The 15,750-nt window shown below is 56.3% G+C and overlaps 1 protein-coding gene across 1 annotated transcript; it reads left to right on the top strand.

The window, feature by feature from the left end:
• Positions 1-3,303: 3,303 nt before the first annotated feature.
• ZNF683 (zinc finger protein 683) lies at positions 3,304-9,885 on the top strand. The gene is given in 8 exon segments (XM_032651898.1): positions 3,304-3,370; positions 4,242-4,366; positions 4,981-5,185; positions 6,574-7,268; positions 8,368-8,496; positions 9,514-9,548; positions 9,550-9,806; positions 9,809-9,885. Coding segments are annotated over 7 exon segments (1,512 nt in total). The 5' UTR covers positions 3,304-3,370; positions 4,242-4,252.
• Positions 9,886-15,750: the final 5,865 nt, after the last annotated feature.

The following is a 15,750-nucleotide window of genomic DNA, read 5'->3' as shown; positions in this document are numbered from 1 at the left end:
GGCATTAATCTAGGTTTCCCAGGAGGCCATGGTCCTGCCCCTTGTGCTACCCCTCGGGGGGATGTGGGACATGGTGACATCACAGTTAAGCTGGTGACATCACAGTGGACCTGGAGGCTGGCAAGACAGAGGACCTGGCAAGGCCCAAGAGAAAGGAGCAAGGAAGGGATTGGCAGGTAGAGGCTGTTTCCAGTGGTAACTTGAGGAATTGTGTCCCCAGCCCTCCTCCTGGGACACTCTTAACCAGGTCTTTCAGGGATTGGAGATCTGGAAATCTCCAAGGCCATTTTCCTTCTTGTTCCTAACCAAGAGGTTGTACACTTTTCTGTGAGCTGGGAGCAGAGTGTGATGCCAGGAGGGGGCGGAGTCGGCAGATGGAAGCCAAAGGTGTGTGTGAATCCTCCTTCGAGATGTGGGTGGGGCCTTCCACAGGTACCCAGTGAGGCTCTTGCACCCTTAGATTCCAGGCAAGGCTGGAGGGGAGGCAGGCTGTGTCCTGGGAGGCTGGGAGGGCTCCAGCTTTGGGGAGTGGAGTTCTGGTTGACCAAGATGGCAAGGAGTGCCATGGGAAGGGCTGCCCACTAATCTGAAGGGTGCTGAGAGGGCAACTGATGTGTGCAGGGTTGGTTGGGGGAGAGGATGGGGAGGGTGGTCTGGGCCTTGGGAATGGCACTTCGGAAGAGAGTATGGGGGGCACAAATGAAGCAGTGGGGGTGGCACTGGGGGTGGGCTGACATTGCCAAGAGACAGTGGAATCTGAGGGTTGGCACTAGAGAGCTCTTGGCTATTTGCTGTGTGACTCTGAGTGAGTTGCTTACTCTCTCTGAGCTTCTGTTCCATCATCACGGGGATAATAAAACCAACCGCACAGGCTTATTGTGAAGATTAAGTAAGATAATGTTTATGAAGCCCCTAGCACAGTGCCAGGCACATAGTAAGTGTAAATGTAGCTATCTACTCTAATCCTCGGAGTATTCCAACCTGAGCCTGGCGCTTCATCTATTCTGGACATGTATAGTGCAGGATTCTTGGTTGTAACCTACAGAAACCATTTCAGGAGGATTTAAGGAGAGAAGGAGGGAATTCCCTGTTGGTCCAGTAGTTAGGATTCTGTGCTGTCACTGCTGAGAGCCCAGGTTCAATCCCTGGTCAAGGAACACAAACCACACAGTGTGAGCAAAGGAAAAAAAAAAGAAGAGAGAGCGAAAGGAAGAATTCACTTAAAAGATGCTGGGGGGGCTTCCCTGGTGGTGCAGTGGTTGAGAGTCTGCCTGTCGATGCAGGGGACACGGGTTCATGCCCCGGTCTGGGAAGATCCCACATGCCGCGGAGAGGCTGGGCCCGTGAGCCATGGCCGCTGAGCCTGCGCGTCCGGAGCCTGTGCTCCGCAACGGGAGAGGCCACAGCAGTGAGAGGCCTGTGTACCGCAAAAAAAAAAAAAGATGCTGGGGAAGCTCAGAGAAGGTTTGGGAAGGCTGCAGAGCCAGGCTTGGAAAGCAGGGCCAGGACCACACCCCCAGTACCAGCCCTGAGAGGACTGGTGACACCCTCTGAACCCCTTTCTTCCCTCTGCTGTCCTGGAGGCTGGTGCATCACCATCTACGTACAGAGTGGGCTCCACCAACCTGCCACCTCAAGGCCACTGGCTTCTTTTTCTTTAATTTAAAAGAAAATTTTAATTTATTTAGTTTATTTTTGGCTGCATTGGGTCTTTGTTGCTGTGCGCGGGCTTTCTCTAGTTGCGGCGAGCGGGGGCTACTCTTCGTTGCGGTGCATGGGCTTCCCACTGCAGTGGCTTCTCTTGTTGCAGAGCACGGGCTCTAGGCGGGCGGGCTTCAGTAGTTGTGGCACACGGGCTCAGTAGTCGTGGCTCGCGGGCTCTAGAGCACAGGCTCAGTAGTTGTGGCACACGGGCTCAGTAGTCGTGGCTCGCGGGCTCTAGAGCGCAGGCTCAGTGGTTGTGGTGCTCGGGCTTAGTTGCTCCACGGCATGTGAGATCTTCTCTGACCAGGGCTCGAACTCATGTCCCCTGCATTGGCAGGCGGATTCTTAACCACTGCACCAGCAGGGAAGCCCCAGGGCCACTGGCTTCTGATCACAGTCTGGATGGGCACATCTGGTCAGTCTGGTCCAGGTCATGTGCCTGCATCACGTGTTGGAGCAAGGAGGTAGGAATTCAGCATGTGGCCATTTTGGCTTTTATAGTGGAATGTGCCTTCTGCCTCCCTCCAGACTCATGTGGGAGAAAGTTCCAGATGCTGGGCACCCAAAAAACCTGGCAAATATCTACATGGGAAACAAGAATAAGTAAAGAGTGGTCCCTGACCTTGAGATACACACAGACACGTAGGGGTCAGTTTTATGGGCAAATGATTATGACAGGAAGTGACGGGGGCCAGAGCGGAAGTGAGTACTGACCAGGGGCTGAGCTGGTAGAGTAATATGCCCCTTGCCTACAATGGAGAGTTCGAGATGTCCCTGTGCATTCCATGCCACCTGGGTGGCATGGCCAGGTGGAGTTTGAGGCCTGGATGGGGCTGCCACACTGGGCCAGACACTGCGGACACACCAACCGGGCAGAATTTGTGTGAGGCCGGGGGGTGATGCACCTTCTCCTGCTCACAGGAACGATGAAATTGCTCAGCCTAAAGCTGTTTCTGGCCTAAAGGGTCTCCCTTTTGATATCTAGTCATGCCTTACAAGCATTTTACTGTGTCTTTGAATTATCTCTTGCTGGGGGGGGGGCGGGGGTCCCTCGGCATTCTATCTAAATTAGAGAAAGGATTCCCCAGAACCGAGAAATCAGAGATGGGACAAAGAGGAGGAAGATGTACTCGTTGCCTCCTAGGTGCCTGCTGTGTGAGGTCGGATTCCTGCTTTCTCCCCTGCCTCACCCTATGTTGCCTGCTCTTGTCTCTGCCTGTTTCTTTCCCTGCCACCACCGTCACTGTCTTCCCTGTCAACATCATTGCCCGTCTCTGTCCTCGCTGGGCCCGCATCCCTGGAAGGACCCCAGCTCCAGCCTCTGAGCCCTGCTCTGTCCCCCTCCTGCTCAGCCATCTGAGTTCTCTGAGAACCAGAGTTAACCACACCCCACTCCATCCCAGCCCGCACACTGAAGTTTACTGTGGCCCCAAGCTCTGGCAGTGTTGTCTCAGGTAGGTAAAGGCAGGTGGGCGGCTCGCCCTTGTCAGGTCCCATAGGGCCCCCGCCTGCTTGCCTGCCCCCCCTTCCTATTTGTGGCAACTTCAAATGTAGCGCCTTCCTGTCACCTCTCACACCCACGGGGGCCGCAAACACAGACAGAGGCTGGTGGCCCACCTGCCCACCTGCTTCCTTCCCCAGCCAGAAGGGACTTCTGCCGAGCCAGGTGAAGAGCCTCACCCAGGCCGCCTCTCCTTCTAGGGTGTTCTGAGACCTGGGGCAGGTTGGGAGGAGTCAGGGAAGAGGGAGAGGAGACCGGGTTTTGGAGGAATGAGACATCCGCGTGAGGGTGCCAGGCTCTGAGGGGAACCAGGGGTTATGGAGGGTTACGGGGGGGAAAGGGAAGGGCCTCGGGACACTTGCTGAGCTGCGTGGTCCCTGGGCTGCGCGGGCCTCAGTGAAAGCAGCAGAGAAGTGAGGCGCTAGCCGAGCAGACAGCTGGCACAGGGCAGCCTCCTGTCAGGCCAGTCAGGACCGGGGGACTCTGGGTCCGCTCGCTCAGACCACCCCTGCTGAGGAAGCTGAGCCCGGAAAGTCTGGGTGGCAGGACACTGGGGCTTCCTCAGAGGAAGTGTATGAGCTGGGGGACAGGGGCGCCCCTCAGTGAGGAGCCTGTGGTTGGTAGAGTCTTGGAATAGCTTCTCAATTCCCTGTGGCCCTGAGGAGGTCTGGAATGTTTCCTCAGATCTCTGAGCTTACCTGGAAGTACCTCCATGAGGACCCTCCTCTCTCCTCTCTTCCCCAGGGATGGGATTCAGGCCAGCTGTGCTCTTTGCCTCTGATTGGCCAGTCTCCATTCAATCCTCTTCTTGCCCCTACCAGGAAAGCATCATTGGCTTTCATGTCATTGCTGAGACAGTCCTTTCACATCAGCCAGTCCAACCCTCCCAGTTTGCAGATAGGGAAACTGAGGCCAGGAGGGGCAGTGACTGACTCAAGGTCACACAGTGGTTTCCTGGGAGAGCCAGTCCTCGAAGACAGGCTCTTATTTGGAGGACCTTCACTGCTCACCTGTGACTGACCTGTCTTCCCAGCAGGTAGTGGGGGCATGAAGGAGGAACCCGCTCCAGAGTTGGGTTGTTGCCACAAGACTAAGCCCCTGGAGAGCACAGGAGACTCCCTGTCCCCCCACTCGGACTTCCAGCTCTGCCAAGGCGATCAGGTAAGATGCGGTCTCATCCCCAATTTTGAGTCCAGGCTGCTTCTGGAAGGAGGGGATGTTAGGAAGAAGTAGGGGGAAAATCTGAAGGGGCCTAGATTCCCCTGGTCCTGAGCACCCGTACCCCGGCACATCATGGGAATGTGCCTTTGGAAGTGCCAGAGACCCTCTCCCGTGCCCCAGGGGCCCGACTCTCCTGTGAGGCATGAGAAGGGACAGGGCCATGCAGGAAGCTTGGCTGTGTGACCGTGGCCCGGGCCTTAGAGGGAGGAGGCTCAGGGCCCTCCTGTGGGGTACACAGTCTTTGATGAGAATTTTCTCTACGTTCACCTTGGCTCCATTCAGGTAGATAGTCTGAGGGTGGTCAGGAAGGAAGGGGAGGAGGAAGAGCAGGGCTGAGTGAGGGGTTCTGGGGCAGGGGGAGGGTAACCCTGGGGGTGGACGTGTGAGTCCCTTGGGAACGCGGATGAGGGAAGGGGAAGCCATTTGAGTGACAGACATGGTGGAGGCGGGTGTAGGTTGGGGGTTGGTCTTAGCTTCTCCTCCCCCTTTGGAAACCAAACTAGGGGTGGAACTCCCAGTCCCTGGCCCCCAAGCCCCTCCCCCCTGCCTTCCAGGTCTTGCCAGGCTTCAGGCCACTTCCAGACACAGTGGATGCCCATGGCCCGTCCTGTGCCAGCTGGCTGTGCCCCTTGCCACTGGCACTGGCCAGGTCTTCCCTGCTGGCCTGCCCTCAGGGCCCGGACGTATACCTGTGCACCCTGAAGTCGGCACCCCCGGGCACAGCCCCGCAGGGTCTCAGAGAGGATGCCTCGAGCACAAGTAAGCCCAGGGCACGGGGCTGCACCTTGGTGGAGGCTGGAGGTGGGAAGCACTGTTAGCTTTGGGGTGAGAGACATTGCGGACCCAGTGTCACTCGTGAGGACAGTGCCTCAAGCACGTGTTACTGCCACATTCTGAGCTGGAGCTCTGCCTGGGGGTGCGAGGGCCTCTCAGGTGGTGACACGTGAGCAGAGGTGAGCAGAGGAGGTGGGCAGTGGTTTTCTCAGGCGTGGGTATGGGATCTGGTGTAGGCGTAGCTATTCCCGGCGGTTGAGAGTGGCGCTTTGTCTGCCTAGAGTGTTTGAGCTAGAGGGGCCTATTTTATAAGACAGGAGCCCTGACTGGGAGTCAGGGAGTCGTGGGTGGGGTCATGGTTCTGCCATTTCTGGCTCTATGACATCATGGAGGCCAGTTTCTTCTCCCACAAAAGTACAATCTCGCTAACCTACGTTCTATGTTTATTGCTTACGATACCCCATTTCCTTATGCAACTCGACCTGGAGGGCAGGGACCATGCTGCTGTGTCCTTTATTTCCCCAGCACAGAGTAAAGCAGCTCAGTAAAGCTGGTTGAGTGAATAAATGAGGATCCAAGCAGACAATCTACTTTTTAATCTTTATACATATTTAATATTTTACTTTATATCACTCCCAGTGTAACTCCTACCTCATTGGCTGTTGCACCTCAGTCTCCCTTGCTTGCTCTCCATTACGTACCTCCTAAGTCTTCCCCTGCTCAGGAACTCAGTCCAGAGCCGCCGCCTCATCCCTCCCCTCCCCTCTCCTCCCATGTTCCCATCTCCTCTCTTCTCCTCTCCTCTCTCTTCTTTCCCCCCTTCTCTCCTGTTCTCTTTATCTAGAGTAGCAGTTTGATAGAACTTCCTGCAGTAATGGAAATGCTCTGTACTTGTGCTGTCTGATACCATACCTACTGAGCCTTTTAAGTGTGGCTAGTGCAAGTGAGGAACTGAAGTTTTTACTGTACTTATTTTAATCAATTTAAATGTGTCTGGTGGCTACCATTTTGGACACAGCAGATCTAGGACCACCTTTTATGGGATCTCATTTGGGCCCATGGCACCCAGATTTATGTCTCCAGCTCAGGCTGCTCTGTTAATCTCCAAACCAATTCACCCAACTGCCCACTTGACTTCTCCACCTGTGCGTCTAATAGGTTTCTTGAACCGCTTTCACTCTCTGAAATTATTATGCGCTGCACACATTCTAGCCTCTTTTATTGGCAAGGGCAATTGCAGACCAGGAAAGCCCAGAGAGGGGAGGTGCCGTGCAGGCTAGAGCCCTCTCTCAGCTCCGAGCCAGGCAGGTTGATGCAGAGCAGAACTTTACCCAAGTCTGTGCGGCCCTGACCGTCTTCCCTTTCCTGCTCAGGGCACCAGCCACCAAGGCGGCCTGCCGGCTCCTCCAATGGCGAAAAACTCACAGCCAAGTACCCTCTGAGCAGGGACAAGATGGGAAGCCAGCGGGGAAGAGCTGGCGAGGGGTCCCCCGGCCCATCCTTCTCTCCTCACAACAGCTCTTTCCCAAACCCTTGGCAAGATAAAAAGAGCCCCAGCCCCTTGGCTTTCTGCTCCTGGCCCCCACCCACCCCCATTTCCAAAGAACTCCCATCCCACCTCTGCCCGTTCTATCCTGTGTACCCACTTCTCCTCCCCTCACCTTACCTGGTCACCTGTGGGGGCCTACCTTCTGTGCAGTGTCCCTCCCTCTTCATGCTGCCCCAGAACACCTCCTACACCACCATGGCTGTGCCCACCTTGCTGATGAATGTCTATGAGGCCGGGCACTCCAGCACCCAGGGGGAGACCCTGCACCCCTACGCAGGGGCCTCTCAAGCCTCTGGCCAAACCCAACCCTCCCAGGCCCGGAATCCAGGCTCTGCAGCTGCCAGGACCGACTCCACAGGGCTGGAGCATGCTGGCCGGGCGGTTCCAGCAAAGTCGGCCCCGCCGGGCTCCCAGGCGGGCTCTTCGGCACTGCCTTATCCGCTGAAGAAAAAGAATGGCAAAACCCTGTATGAGTGCAACGTGTGCAGCAAGAGCTTTGGGCAGCTCTCCAACCTCAAGGTATCTGCCTCTGGGCTCCATGGCTCCCCTCAGCATCCTTCAATGACCCCCCTCCCATCCTGCTTCTAGAATCAAGGACCTTACAGCCAGAAGGAACTCCTGGGCAACCTCTAGGGCCTATGACCTTGGCTGGTTCATTTGGCCCCTCAGTTTCACATCCGTAGAGAGGAGTCCTCTCCACAGTAAAAGACTGTCTATGAGATCCTCTCATTTAAGTTAAAAATAGGGAAACTGAGAAAAGATTTGCCCAAGGTTGCCTTGATTTAATGGTGCAGTCAGGTCTTGATCTCAGTCTCTCAACATCTAGGGCAAAGCCCTTTCTTGAACAACCATCCTCTCTGATTCCCAGTTAAGCCTCCTCTTGTTTACTTATTTGAAGTTCAGGCAGGGGAACAGGTAGATTTTAGTGAGTCTAGACCACAGACCTGACAACCAGCCTTTTTCATGTGGGATCCTGCACATCAGCGCTGTGCCGTAAGCATCATTATAGGCATCGTCCAGCAGGGGGCAACCATGGGCACATCTCTGTGTATCAGCAAAGACCGGAAGCTAGGCGCGAGTTGGCACCTGCTGAAGTTGAGGAAAAGTTACAGTTACTGGAGAACAGCCCTTCTGCATCCTCTAGGGCATGAATTCTTAAACTTTAACGAGCCTCAAACCACCTGGAGAGCTAGTAAACATGCATATTCCTAGGCTCAGCCCCAGAGATTTTAATTCAGCTGGTCTGGGGTGGGGCCTGAGAATCTGCATTTCTAACACCCTCCCAGGTGATGCTGATGCTGCGGGTCTGTGGACCATACTTCGAGAAGCACTGCACAAGATACACACACACACACACACACACACACACACACACACGGGGTACCCCTCACCTGGTCTGCTAACCACAGCCATCTCCCCTCTTGCAGGGCAGCAGAGAGAGGGGATCCTGGGGAGTGGTAGATTGGCCTTCAGGGAGGTGATACAGATGCAGGGGGATTGAGAGGCCTTGATGCCAAAAGGGGGCCCTATGGGGATGTGGGTAGAGATTTGAAGAGGATCCCCGGCTCTGCTGGAGGGCTCTGGGCAGTTGGCAGCATTTCTCCCACACCTGGCTCAGGTCCATCTGCGTGTGCACAGCGGGGAGCGCCCGTTCCAGTGTGCCCTGTGCCAGAAGAGCTTCACCCAGTTCGCCCACCTGCAGAAGCACCACCTGGTGCATACTGGGGAGCGGCCCCACAAGTGCCCGGTGAGACCATCCTCCCCCTCCCCTGTACTCCTGCAGGCTGTGGAAAAATTCTAGGCCCCTGGGGAATGGCACCCGTGGCCTCCATTCCCCAACCATCCTGAGCAAGTGGAGACAGGACTAGAGGCAAGGGTTGGGGGAAAGAGGGAGGTGGAAGGGAAGGGCCAGGACGTGATATTGGAGGTCACCCCCTGGGCCTGGAGGGGAGAAAAGAGATGTATGTCTGTGGCGGGAGAAGAATGAAGTTAGGAGTCCTGGGGATACCCATTGCCTACTTCCCAGCATAGTTGGAGGAGTTAATGCTATAGTGTGTGCAAAGTATATAAACACTACTTACAACATCAGCTCAATGTTAGCTCCCTCCCTCTTTGAGCCTCACCATGTCCCTTGGGAGGTCAGAAGTGCCCAGACTCTTTCCCTGTTTTAAAGAGGCAGAAATAAAAGCAGCATAGTGGTTATAGTCTGGGCTACCTGGGTTCAAATCCTAGCTCTGCCTCCAACTTGCCGTGTGAGCTTTGGCTAGTGGCTTCACTTCTCTGAGCCTCTGCGTTTTCATTGTAATATAGGAGTAGTACTTAGTCTTGCTTCTCCAGAGTCCTGGAGAAGACTAGTACACGAGACCAGTTCCTGGCATGTAGCAGCTCCCAGTAAATGTTAATTACGCCCACTAAAGCTGCAGCCCCACGCATAAGGGTTCTATGTGATTATCTCATTCAGTCCACCAAACCTATGAGGTTAGGTATTAATACTCTCATGTTACCAATAAGGAGAGCAAGGATCAGAGAGGGGAAGTCACCTATACAAGGTCATGCAGGGAGTAAAAGAACCAAGATACTAACCCAGTCTGACTGGCTACAATCTGCCAGACACTGTGGGTCCCGGGGAGGAATCATGGGGGGAAAGCTTCCAGGCCTGCATTACAGGGAGGTGGTAGGGGGGTATCTTCAAGATGGGGAGGGGGAGCAGAGATCCTGGGTCAACCAGGTGGGCAGAGCTGACGCCAGTGCCCATTCCCATCAGATGTGCCACAAACGCTTCAGCAGCTCCAGCAACCTCGACTCACCTGCGCCTGCACTCAGGGGCCCGGCCCTTCCAGTGCAGTGTCTGCCCAAGTCGCTTCACGCAGCACATCCACCTGAAGCTGCACCATCGGCTGCATGCACCACGGCCCTGCAGCCTTGCTCACACCCACCTGCCCCTGGCGTCTCTTGCCTGCCTTGCCCGATGGCACCAGGGGGCACTAGATCTTGTGGTGGCCCCATCAGAGAGGCAGATAGACTGGGACGTGGACAAGGTCAAGGTGTCCTCAGCATCCCGGGGAAGGCAAGGGCAGCCAGCCTGAGCAGTGGTGCCAGGACTGCCCTGGGGAGGGGGCAGGGGCAGAGCAATTAAAGGATTTTCTCTATGATGAGTTGAGGCCTCCTGAGCTTCAATAGTGGAGGGGGAGGTCACCATGTATTTGCCAGACCTCACACCCCACTCCACCTGGCAGTTCAGGGAACACAGCCAGGAAGAGACTATGCTGCCCACCGCGTGGGGTGGGTGCCTGCAGCCATCTACTCTGGCTGGGTTTGAGTTCCACTCCGTTTGGGACCTATCTGGGACCAGCCCCACCATCTCAGCTCGCCGATGGACAGTCCAGCCTTCCAGGTCGCTGCAAGGTGCAGACTGTGCTGCCAAGCACAGGACACACTGCCCTCTTTTCCGAACAGATGTTCCAGAACCTGCCCAGATGCCTGTCTGCTGCTTGCCGCAACATTCTTGTCTCACAGTTCCTACGTGCTCCCTCAGCTGGTGCTCCCTGCCGTGGTCAGGTGCGGCATACTCCTCCCTCTGTACATGCCAGGATCTGAGCTCCCTGTGGGAGAGGCAGGAACACAAGGATATCAGTGTCCACTCATGACCCACAAGCAAGATGTCCCCCTGTGTGTCAGGACCAGTCATCACAGAGGACAAATGGCTAAGGAGGCACCAAGCTCGGTGAAGGGGTAGAGGCCCTACAAGGACTGCCGGCAGGGAAGAACTGGCAGAGAGCCTGGGGAACTGGGACCCTCCTGATGGTCTTTCTTCCCGCAGTCCCAGAGGATCCCCCAATGTGCAAGGTACCCCCCCCCGAGAGTTAAGAGAGGTAGCATCAGGTGGGAAAGGGTACTGCCCTTTGGGGGTACAGGAGGCCCAGGTTATAGTCACAACAGTAGTAGTATTGGTAAATCATAATAGTTGGCCAACTTCCAGCAGGGGTCGCCGTTCCCATCCCTGTGGGTTTCGAATAGGCTTCCCCACCAGGGGAAGATTCCCCCACAGGCGAGATTCCCGCTGTGTCATAGGGTCTCCAGAACGGAGAGAGAGAACTCTCATAAGGGCCCACCATGGCAGGGTAAGGGCAGGGTCGGCGTCGGTCCCCACCAGTATCGAGGTCTAGGTTCCAAGCCCACCCGGTCACCCTTTTGGCTCCGCCCAACAAGCCAACCAATCAGGCTAGCCCCCCCAATCACGCCCATTCCTGCCCCTGGCTCCGCCCCTGCGTTCAAGCCCGTCCTTCTCCGGGGGGGCGGGAAAGACGCTTGGCTCAGTGCAGCCTCCTGGCCCCTTCTAGCCCCAGGACCCACCTTTCCGCCCTACTTTGTGCAGGCCCAGCTTGAAGGCTTCCAGCACCGGGACCCGGTGGGCCCCTGGCGCTTCCGGGGGCCTAAAGAAGTAGCGCAGACAGGGCCGAGAGCTGGAGCGGGGCGGGGGTGGGGTGGGGGAAGCGGGGGGGGGGCGGGGTGGTGGCCCGGGTGGGGACGACCCCTGCAGAGCGCACCCTTTGCCCTGGGGCTTGGGCAGCATCTGGATCGGTCCTCACCCCGCGCCCGCACTGCGGGCCGGGCGCTGTTTGCTCAGGGGGTCGGGCCGGAGGAGGCGTTTCTCTGCAAATGAGCTGGATTCGGGAGGTCCCCGCGGCCGGGGACCGGTCAGGTGTCCTGACGCCCCGAGCCTGGAACCTTGCCCTTGCCATCGCCGAGCGGCGCTGGGTCCTGGGGTCCTGCCTGGCTCGCCGCCTGGCCAGACTAGGGGTCCGGAGGGAGTGCAAGGGGAAGCCGATCCCGGAGGAGGCCAGATCCCGGGATAGGTGAGGGGTTTGGAGGAGGGCCGCTTGGGGCGCCCCTGGGCCCAAGGGTGTGGGTGTGCGTCTTGGAGTGTACCTGATGTTCAAATAAGCCTGTATGAGTGTCTGGGAGCATAAAAACATACCTGTCGGTGTACCACGATTTTGGTTATGTGGAAAGTTCCTGTGCTTTTATAAAACTTTACAACAAATTTGCAATTTCCTAAGTCTGGCAGGTGGCATGCCAGGGATCTCCTGATTTTTCTCTCCAGAGGTAGTTGAAAGGCAAATATGGGGATAGGCAGTCCTCCTGCCCCTGTGGACTTTGATTCTCTCATCACAGGACAGTTTAGCTCTGGTCTTCACGTCCCTCTTTCATGAGTATGACAGGTTCCTGAGTTGGCTTAGACTGCACTGCATTCGCCCTTAAATGCCATGGAGAGGTTTCCCCCTGTCATCTCAGATTGTAATAACATTAAACTTTTATTTGTCACTTGCTTGGTGCTGTACCTGGGTTATCTCATTTAATCCTCACAGCAGCCAGACAAGGTGGGTATTTTGTGTGAGTCAGATAAGGAAATGGAGGTCCAGAGAGGTGAAGTCACCGCCCCAGTCACACAGCTGGGAAGTGGTGGGGCTGGGACACAGGCTTAAGCAGCCTGACCCCAGGGCCGGCGTCCTGAAGCACTGGGCTGCTCTGTTGCTGGAGAGATTTCTGGAGTGCAAGCCAGGGGGCCGGAGCTCTGTCCTAACCCTAGATGCCACTGGCCACGTGACCCTGAACAAATTGCTACATCTCTCCCAGCTGGTTCACTCTTACCTGATGTCTGAGAGAAAGAGAAAAGGCTCTGTGGGTGGCCAGGCTGAATGGCTGGGAGGGGCATAGCGAAGAGGACCCCAGTAGCTCACAGGCCCTATATCTGCAAAGAACATGGCGTGTGCTCTCAGGCACGGGGTGTTTGTGTCTCTGTGCAGTGACTGGGCGCTTTGTTCTGATCTTATCATGACAGGGCTGTCTCCAGCCTACCCTGGGAGGAGTGGAGGCGGTCGTGGTGGGGCCAGAGTGAGGGGAGGAGTTTGTGCTGCTCTCTCACACCAAAGAGAGAAGGGAGGGGAGGGCCTAGCCACCCTATACCTGGAAGCCTGGGTGGCCGCCGGGGGTGCCCACACCCTCCCAGTGCCCTCTCTGGAAGTCACATCCCCTCCCTTTACCCTGTCTGGCAGGAACCTGCCCTATAGGCCCAGATGACACTGCTCCTCCCTTTCTTTCCCCACTTGAGAGGAGGCAGGGCTGCGGGTGAGTCAGGGACAGGAAGGGCAGGGTAGGGACTTCACATGCTCCTGGGCCAGCGTGATGATACATCCCATGTGTGCACTTGGACTTGGTTCTCACTGGCTGTGGGAATGGGACTCTGGGCCTGAGTCACAGGCCTCCGCTCCCTGCTGATTGCCTGGGTGGGGGGCAGAGTGTACGGAGGGGGCAGCCAAGGCACTTCCTCATCTTGCCCCCATTAGCGTGGTGATGCCCAACCAACCTTTGGAGTGATACCATCCTAGTGTCTTAACTCCAAGGCTCACTAGCTGTGTGACTCCAGGCAAGTCACTTTACTACTCTGGACCTCAGTTCCTTACCTGAAAAATGAGGACAATAATAGCTACCTTTTAGGATTATTTGTGAGGCTTAAAGGAGAATTATGTAGGCGTGATACCTAGTGCTAAACCTGGCATAGGGTGGGCCTCAGCAAATGGCAAGCTTTTGAATTATTAGGGTACTGTCCTTTTTCTGTATTCTGGCCCTGATACAGACCTAGTCCCCATTTTGGTCCCAGGCCCATCCCATCCCTGTCTCTCTGTCTCTGGAGGTGGAGTGGACAGCTGGAGGAGGGAACAGAGAGGAGACTGCTGTATAGACCTCCCCTGCCCCGCCCCCCCACCCCCTAAGATTTCAGGTACTCATCCTGCCTGTGTGGGCCCTGAGAGAAGAGCGGGGAGAGCCACCAGGTCCGGTCTGGAGGTGGGAGAGGAGGAGGCTACTTCATTCCTTTCCCTGTGCTTCCTTCCCAGGCCCTGGGGTGGCCAGAGCTGCCCTGACCTGGCCCAGGGCCAGGGCAGCACCAGCAGAGTCAGCCTCAAGGTAGGAGAGAATACAAGGGTGGGGGAGTGTAGGGAAACAGAAGCTCTGGGAGGGGCTGGACCAGCCCTGAGAACCCTGACTTACAAGTTAGGCAACTGGAGTTCTCTCATCCCTCCTCTGCCACGGATTCACTGTGTGACCCTGAGCAGGTCACTTCCTACTTCTGAACCTCAGCTTCCCCGTCTGCAAAATGGGAAGAGTAATGCCTCTTAGGGCTGTTGTGAGAAATAACGTAACAGATGTAGAACCTCCAGTGCGGGGCCTAGATGCTCAGAAAACAGCTTCCTAACGTCGGGGCCCCTGGGGGAGGCATGTAGGGGCAGTACCTGTTCTCAGGACCCCCTTTCCACACTCCCTCTTTTAGCTTGACCTTCCCCATCTTTGACCCCTTTTCCCCACTTCCTGGCATTGCCCCCAGGGGTGACGCTGGGCCAGTGGTTTAACCTTCTGCCCACAGTTTCCCCATCATCAGTGGGGACCTGAGCCATGGATTGGACAGAGACAAGGTTCCCCACTCCCCACCCCCTGGAGGAGCAGACGGCTTCCTCTGGAGATGGCTCAAGCAGCCATGTGTCTCTCTGTGATCCTGAATACTATCAATAATTACTAGCATTTAATTGAGCACTGCTGGTACTCTGCATGGATTATCTCATACAATCTTCACAGCACTCCCAGGAAGCAATAGTTTTATTATCACGCCCATTTTACACATGGGGAAACTAAGATGCAAGAGGTATTGCAGGTAGAAAGTAACAGAGCTGAGAATCAAGCCCAGCTTGCCTTGCTCCGGGCCCCCAGATGAATCATCCAACCCTCCTGTTTCTTGAGATGTTCAGCCTCTGGGGAGTGAGAGGCTGCATCTATTTCATAGATGAGTAAATTAAGGCATTTGGGATCAAGGGCCCCTGCTAGGAGGAATTTGACCCCAGACTTGGCTCCTCTGTTGCCAGGGACAAAAACCCATCCCTGAAAACTGGTGTTTTGGATGGCAGTGTCCATTTGGGTCTGCGGTCCTGAACCCTCTCCCCTCACACACACAGCTAGGCTGGGCCCCAGGGGAAGACAGTGGACAGAAGTCAGTGTTGCCCCACTTAGGCGAAACCTCTTTCCAGGCTCGCTCTTGTCCCAAGAACATCTCTATGCCCAAGTACCTCCTCCCAAGTGTGTTTGGGAATCTCGGGCTGGGAGGGTACTAGGGAGTTGGCTGCAGGCTCTCTGGAAGCCAGGAGCGGGCAGAGGCCACAGGCATTTGTGGCAGGCATGCCCACAAAGCCCCTAAGGCCCAGGGCAGCTGGTGCCAAAGGGCTGGAGGCCAGAGGATTCCTGGGAAATCAGCAGTTGGCCTGAGAATCAGGAGCCCTCACTGTGTGACTTAAGTCATGTCAGTGTCCACTCTGGGCCTCACTTTCCTCGTGTGTAGAATGGGAAGGGGTGAGTTAAATGCTGAAGGGCCTTTCCAGAGCTCTGCCTCTTTGTCCAGATCTTGTGGCCTAAGAGGCAGTCTCTCCTTAAGGCAGCTCTGCTTGGTGTCAGAGCTCTGCTCAGCTTCTTCTGTGACCAGGAGGGCAGCCGGGGTGTCAGGGGTACCCAGAAGGCAGGGGAGTGATGCTGTCACCCAGTGTCTGCCTCTGCTTTCCCTCAGGCCCAAGCCCAGAGCCTCTCAGAGTTGGACCTTTGGGCAGGGAGCCGTGGCTCCTGGCTTTGGAAGTGACGGTCTGCTGAGCCACCGGGGCGCCTACAGAGGCCAGCAGTGGGCAGCGCCTCTGACCTGGCCAACTCTGCCTCTGTGGGGCCAGAGAGCCTGGCACTGGCGGTGACCTCAGCAGAGCCTGCTGGGACCAGGTGTCCCTCATGCCCACCACCAGCTCCTGGATGTTTGGAACAAGGATCTCCGGGCTGCACCTGCCTGCAACCCCCGTACACAGCCCAAGAGATTCCTCTGAGTTCTGAGCCACCCAGCAACCCAGAAGACGTGCGGCCCCGCCCAGCATCCTCCCCCAGGGCAGAGGGGACAAAGGGTGAGCCTACCAGCGCA

Source organism: Phocoena sinus, chromosome 1 (genome assembly GCF_008692025.1).
Source record: "Phocoena sinus isolate mPhoSin1 chromosome 1, mPhoSin1.pri, whole genome shotgun sequence".
NCBI lineage: Eukaryota > Metazoa > Chordata > Mammalia > Artiodactyla > Phocoenidae > Phocoena > Phocoena sinus.
Note: the sequence above shows the minus strand (reverse complement) of the source record. Positions and strands in the feature narration are given on the sequence as shown.